General features: G+C 41.2%; 1 protein-coding gene across 2 annotated transcripts in view; it reads right to left on the minus strand.

The window, feature by feature from the left end:
• Positions 1–4,376: 4,376 nt before the first annotated feature.
• Positions 4,377–6,726, minus strand: part of DCPH1 (damage control phosphatase 1) — a 10,281-nt gene continuing 7,931 nt past the window's right edge. For both annotated transcript variants that reach the window (XM_077776121.1, XM_077776122.1), the window contains one exon: positions 4,377–6,122. In XM_077776121.1, the coding sequence (XP_077632247.1) occupies positions 5,355–6,122 (768 nt within the window). In that variant the 3' untranslated portion in view covers positions 4,377–5,354. The remainder of the gene's footprint in view (positions 6,123–6,726) is intronic.

Below are 6,726 nucleotides of genomic sequence, written 5' to 3' on the forward strand. Positions count from 1 at the left end.
CCGTAAGAGTCAGACATTACATTAAAGCTTCATTTAAGAAATAAGAGATGCATGTGTAGAAAGTGTTCAGTCTCCCCATTCCCTACCCTCCAGTCCAGAAAAAAAGGGGGGAGGGAAGAAAAGTTTTACAAAAGGAGAGTTTCCAGAACAAAACTCAGTGGGGGTTTGGACAGGAAAATGGGTGGGAGAGGGACTTTTAATAAATATAACTCTGAATTATGCTTTTGATCCACTCTGGAGTTTTCTTAAAATATAAGTAGAGCTTGAACTATGTTGATAGTCTTTTGTGGTATTTCTTTTATAGAAACATGACCTTGAGGTGGAACTACCAGGGTCTGGCTTGATAAAGATTCAAAAACATTACTGCATTGTATCCAACACAAAATACACCTCAAATTATAAAAGAAAAAAAAAGCTGGATCATTTCAATAAATCTTGTTCATTCGCTGGGGCGCCTGGGTTCAGTTGGTTAAGCATCTGACTTTGGCTCAGGTCATGATCTCGTGGTCCGTGAATTCAGGCCCCGCATGGGTCTTGGAGCTGATAGATCTGGGCCTGGAGCCTGCTTCAGATTCATCGTCTCCCTTTCTCTCTGTCCCTCCCCTGTTCACACTCTGTCTCTCTTTCTCAAAAATAAACATTAAAAAATATCTTGTCCATTGCTGTTTCATCAATAAAGTAACACAAACCCACAGAGTATAAACTACCATCCTCACCTAATGATTTACCTGCCCTTCAACCATATTTCCATCATAATATACATAAGATACTGGATTTATGTCTTAATAAAAATGTATTGCATGAAATGTAGAAGCTGCTGTATTCAGGAGCTACTTCATACTTAACCAAGTATGACATCAGCAGTTGAAACACTTGCAGATGCTATTTTGGGCAAGTCTCCCAAGATCACTCAGCTCTTCAGTGGGAACCCCACCCCTAACTGACCTCCAAGCCTGCTGGGCTGAAATATGTGGGGGAGCAGAAGACTATAGGCAGAGCCCTGACCGATGGGTGTTTCCATCCCTCACTGCAATGGCCCTGAAGTGGATGTTAAGAAGCAGTTCAAGGGGCACCTGGGCAGCTCAGTTGGTTAAAAGTCTGACTTCAGCTCAGGTCATTGTCTCACAGTCCATGGGTTCGAGCCCCATGTCAGGCTCTGTGCTGATAGCTCAGAGCCTGGAGCCTGCTTCAGATTCTATGTCTGCCTCTTTGTCTGCCCCTCTCCTGCTCACACTCTGGTTTTACCTCAAAAAATGAATAAAAACATTTAAAAAAATTTTTTAAAGAACCAGTTCAAAAACCAAGGCTTTGCAACGAGAGAGAAAATACAGGGGCGCCTGGGTGACTCAGTCGGTTAAGCATCCCACTTTGGCTCAGGTCATGATCTCACAGTTCATGAGTTTGAGCCCCCTGTAGGGCTCTGTGCTGACAGCTCAGAGCTTGGAGGCTGCTTCTCATTCTGTGTCTCCCTCTCCCTCTGCCCCTCTCCCACTCCTTCTCTGTCTCTCAAAAATAAATATGTAAAAGGACTTTATCAAAATAGAAAACTTTGGTGCTGCAAACAGTACCATCAAGAAAGTGAAAGAACAACCCTTGGTATAGGAGAAAATATTTGCAAATTATGTATCTGATGAGATTTGTATGCAGAATACATAAACACTCTTACGACTCAGTAATAAAAAGATAATCTAATTTGAAAATGGGCAAACGAATTAAAAGACATTTCTCCAAAGAAGATATGCAAATGGCCAATCAGTACATACAAATATGTTCACATAGGCTCACCATTAGCCGTTAGGGAAATACAAATCAAAACCGCAATGAGATACTACTTCATCCCCTGTAGCACTGCAGCAATAAAAAACACACCATAAAAAGTGCTGACAAGGATATGGAGAAATCGGAGGCCTCCTGCATTGCTGGGTGAATGTAAAACATCACCAACACTTTGGAAGTTTGGCAGTTCCTCAGAAGGTTAAACACAGCTGCCACAGGCTCCAGCATGTACTTCTGGTTATATACCCAAGAGGGCTGAAAACACACACACACACACACACACACACACACACACTTTATGTGAGTGTTCATAGCAGCATTAGTCCTAAGTGTCAAAAAAGGGTTAATATTCCAAACATCCATCCACTGATGGACATGGGGCAAGTCCATGTGTTCTATCCATGTAATGACGCAATAAAAATGAAGTACTGATGTGAGCTACAGTTGATGACCTTGAAGCGAGTCACAAAGACCACATAGTTTCTGATTCTTATTTCTATAGGAAATGTCTGGAACAGGCAAATCCATAGAGACCAAAAGAAAATTGCTAGTTGCCGAGTGCTGAGAAGAGAATGAGGAGTGACTGCTAACGGGTACTGGGTTTCTTTTAGGGGGGACAAAAACGTTTTGAAATTAATTCTGGTGATGGTTGCCACAACTATGAATATACTAAATACTGTACACATGAAATGGATGCATCGTATGTGAGTTACATCTCAAGAAAGCTGGCTTTAAAAAATTCAAAACCAAGGGCACCTGGGTGGCTCAGTTGGTTAAGCGTCCAACTTCAGCTCAGGTCATCATCTCACAGTTCATGGGTTCAAGCTGACGGCTCTGGAGCCTGCTTCGGATTCTGTGTCTCCCTCTCTTTCTGCCCCTCCCCTATTCATGCTTTGTTTCTGTCTCAAAAATAAACAAACAAAATTAAAATAAAAAATTCAAAAACCAGAAAAAGGAACCCTCGTGCACTGTTGGTGGGAAGGCAAATCGGCGCAGCCACTGTGGAAAACAGTATGCAGGGTCCCCCAAACAATTAAACACAGGAATATAATATACCCAGTAATTCCACTACTGGATATTTACCCAAAGAATAAGAAAACAGTAATTGAAAAAGATAAATGCACCCCTATGTTTACTGTAGTATTATTGACAATAGCCAAGATATGAAAACAACCAGTGTCTACTGATAGACTGGCTAAGGATGCTACATGTACACACTCACACAGCATCACTCACCCATAAAATAAAAAAAATAAAAAGAGGTTTGCCATTTGCAACATGGATGGACCTAAACAAGATTATGCTAAGTGAAATAAGCCATCGGAAGACAAATAACCATATTTCACTTGTATATGGAAAGGCAGATTTTTTTAATGTTTATTTTTAAAGGAGGGTGGGGAGAGGGGCAGAGAGAGATGGAGGCAGAGAACCCAAAGCAGGCTCTGTGCTGTCAGCGCTAAGCCTAACGCAGGGCTTGAACTCATGAACCGTGAGATCACTACCTGAACCAAAGTCAGACACTCAACTGACTGAGCCACCCAGGCGCCCCAGAAACATGTAATACAGAGAACAAACTGATGGTTGCCAGAGGGGAGGGGGCTGGGGGGTGGGTAAAAGGGGTGAAGGAGAGTGGGAGGTATGGGCTTCCAGTTACGGAATGAATAAGCCAGGGGGATGGAAGGTGCAGCAGAGTCGAGTCAATGGTGTGTAACAGTGTTGTGTGCTGACCGATGGGAGCCCCACTTGTGAGCAGAGTTGTTCAATCACTGTGTTGCACACCTGTAACTAATGTAACGCTGTGTATCAACTAAACCTCAATAAAAAAAAAAGTCAACTGGTGAAACTAGAGGGGTGTCCTACCCCTGCTGAGCATTTTTTAAACTTCCATCTTGTGCGTTTGCTTCCATGCTCCTCTAGGCACCGGTGAACTGGCTCCTCACAAATCCCAAGTTCATGTTCTTAATAACACATAATAAAAACGACAACAAGAAATCCATTGCTTTGGAAAACGCAATTACACTATGGCTATAAAGTCAATACAAATATACCCATTTTCTAACTTATCTCATTTTCTAAATCATTCTAATATGCTCAGTATTTTAGTAGCTTAAGGTTTAAAACAGGAACACACGTAGATAAGAGTAAATTCAAAATGTGCAGCTTTATATAAACATTTTACATAACTTTTTAAGACCGCTAAGCAAGGTCCTAGACTATAACCTCATTTAGACTAACCTTATTTATAGGTAACATAATTTAAGAACTGCTTTGGCAACATGTACAATATACATTATGAGATTTTTTTTTTAATTTTAATATTTACTTATTTTTGAGACAGAGTGGTAGAGAAAGAGATGGGAGACACAGAATCTGAAACAGGCTCCAGACTCCGAGCTGTCAGCACAGAGCCCGATGCGGGGCTCGAACCCACGAACCGTGAGATCATGACCCGAGCTGAAGCTGAACGCTTCACTGACTGAGCCACCCAGGCGCCCCTATGAGTTTCATTCTTAGAGAGACTTCATACTTAATCTTCCCTCCTTGACTCTCACCCACTGGAAAAAATAAAAGCAACAAGATTTTCAATACAATTCAATTTATTATATTATAGTTTCAATACAATTCATTTTATTATACCAGTTCAAGAAAACATTTCAGGTTTATTTCTGATTTCAGTTTCAAAACAAACTGACCTGAAACTTATAGTCTTCAAGATCAAGTGGTCACCAGAAAGTGTAAGCATGTAAAAAATTAACTTGTTGGGAAGTACTCCAAATTCAATGCACAAGAATCTTTGTGATCTAAAGCATTTTTTTAAAAACTGCACAACAATCTAAAAATCTGTTCATTTAAAGCACTTATGTGTTAAAATAATACAGTTCAGTTGATCATGGATATTGCAAATAGAATGTAAAAGGTATCACAGTTAAATACCAGTTCAATTTTGGGTTTCCTGCTGTCCATTCCACAAGTCAATTGAAATACAAATGCATGCAAATAAAATAGAGCATTTAAAAGGAAATAAAATTCAAGGAAAACAAAACTGAAAATTAACTTACGAGGTAATCTTTACTTTCACTGTTCAAATATCACAGTTGTAAGAAATGCCTCTTTTCAAAGCATATTTAAAATGTTTTCCCAGAGCCCTTCTTTTTAGAGCCCTCAAAACAAGCCAAATAAAACCCCATGCTCTCCTAGAATATTAAATACCATGCAGCATAGCATCAAAAGAATGTTGACAAACTTTAAATGCAGAATTCACTTATATTTTACTTTCTGCCCAATTAAAAATAAGTTCATGAATACCACTTGACATTACGAATTGAACTCGAAAGACACTAAAATGCCAACATAAATGTGACTCTCTGGAACTAGCTTACTCCGTCTACCCCCCAGATAACGCGGTGGGGCGAAGCGCTCCACGAGAAAGGCGTCCGGAGCGCACGTTCACGAGCACCGAGAAGCCAAGCTCCCCACCGCCACGCACAGCGGCATCGCGACCAAACCCGCACCTGCCTTGCTGGGGGTGCCAAGCGTCTGTCAGGTTTTCCGTACAACTTGAGGGTTTCTACAGCAGGTCAGAGCGGACCATCAAACTGGAATACCCCATACTTCCCACTGGTCAGCCAGCTGGGCTCGCAGGCTGCCAGCTGCTCGGCCTGGCCGGGCCGCAGCCCCACCTGCACCTCGGCCTTCAGTGTCCTCACGCTGCAGAGCGGGGCAGGGTGGAAGCCGGCCAGGGCCTGGTGGAACGGAATGGTGAACTCCCACTTCCTATCGCCCGTCAGCTTCCTGTAGTTCAAATCCCCCTTGAACAAAATTAACTGTGCCTTTTGCAGTTCAGCATAAAGGTCAGGGGCGACCTGAGACATGACCCAGAATTCGTGAGGAAGAGTCCAAAACATATGATCGTGGTAAACCCATCTGCCCGTTGTAATATAGTTTTCCCAGCTGGCCCCGCACCTGGCCATCCACTTGTGATCAGAATCTTTCATTTGCTCGATTAACCAGTTAAAATCGTGGATAGTCGTATCAGAAACAAACCACGGAATAATTTTTCCATAAAAATGGATCTCAGTAGCCAGTTGAGAGCACAGCAAAAAGTCAGCTAAGACTAAATCCGTAATGAGTTCAAACCCAGAATTGTCCAGAACAATATCAACTCTAGTGACAGACGCTTTTTCTCTTGCTTTCTTGCAGTTGTTAAGCAGTGACCAAAGGTGTTCCATGTCATTCACTAAAATGAAAGGTTTTAGTTCCTCCACAGAATTTATTATATTGGTTATCTGAGAACTGGTTTCCCCGCCCGATAGGGATAGATCACACTTATTTCCCCACAGTGAAATCTGAAAAAGAAAAAGTACAAAGGTTTTACCCTCCTATTGAATAACCAACAAAAACTCTGTGATGTAAAATGTGGGGCAAGGAGTTGCTAAAACTATTCATAAAATGTTCTTCTGCAACACTCTTGACACAAAATATCCATCAGATCTACACTCTAAGAATGCAAAGAGTGTTTACATCCTGATGTACAAACAGAGGTTAAGACAATGAAACACTGAAGTGGTCCCTATGGCGTAAACTTTTTAAAAAACTGATCTGAATGATGTTAACGATCCGTGTTGCTTAGTCAGAATGATTCTGCATCTTGCAGAAAATAGAATATGCTCACATTGTGAAAAAAGGCTACAAAGTTTATTTAAAAATCCAAAGTCAAGAGAAAAATAAGTCCTTTTCCCCTCCCCCACTCCTACCCAAAATGCTCAGTTTCTTTCACTAGTTGTATAAAACTTAGGGCCAGGCAACTTCTCTGGGATTTACTTCTCTTACTTGTAAAATAAAGAACTTGGGAAAGGTGATGTCTAAAGACCTCTCCAACTCTAACCATCTGTTATTCCACTTTTCAACTGAAATAATATTTAAGTTTATTTTATAAAAAATGGTATGGAG

The sequence above is a fragment of the Crocuta crocuta genome, unplaced genomic scaffold (genome assembly GCF_008692635.1).
Source record: "Crocuta crocuta isolate KB4526 unplaced genomic scaffold, BGI_CrCroc_1.0 scaffold25, whole genome shotgun sequence".
NCBI lineage: Eukaryota > Metazoa > Chordata > Mammalia > Carnivora > Hyaenidae > Crocuta > Crocuta crocuta.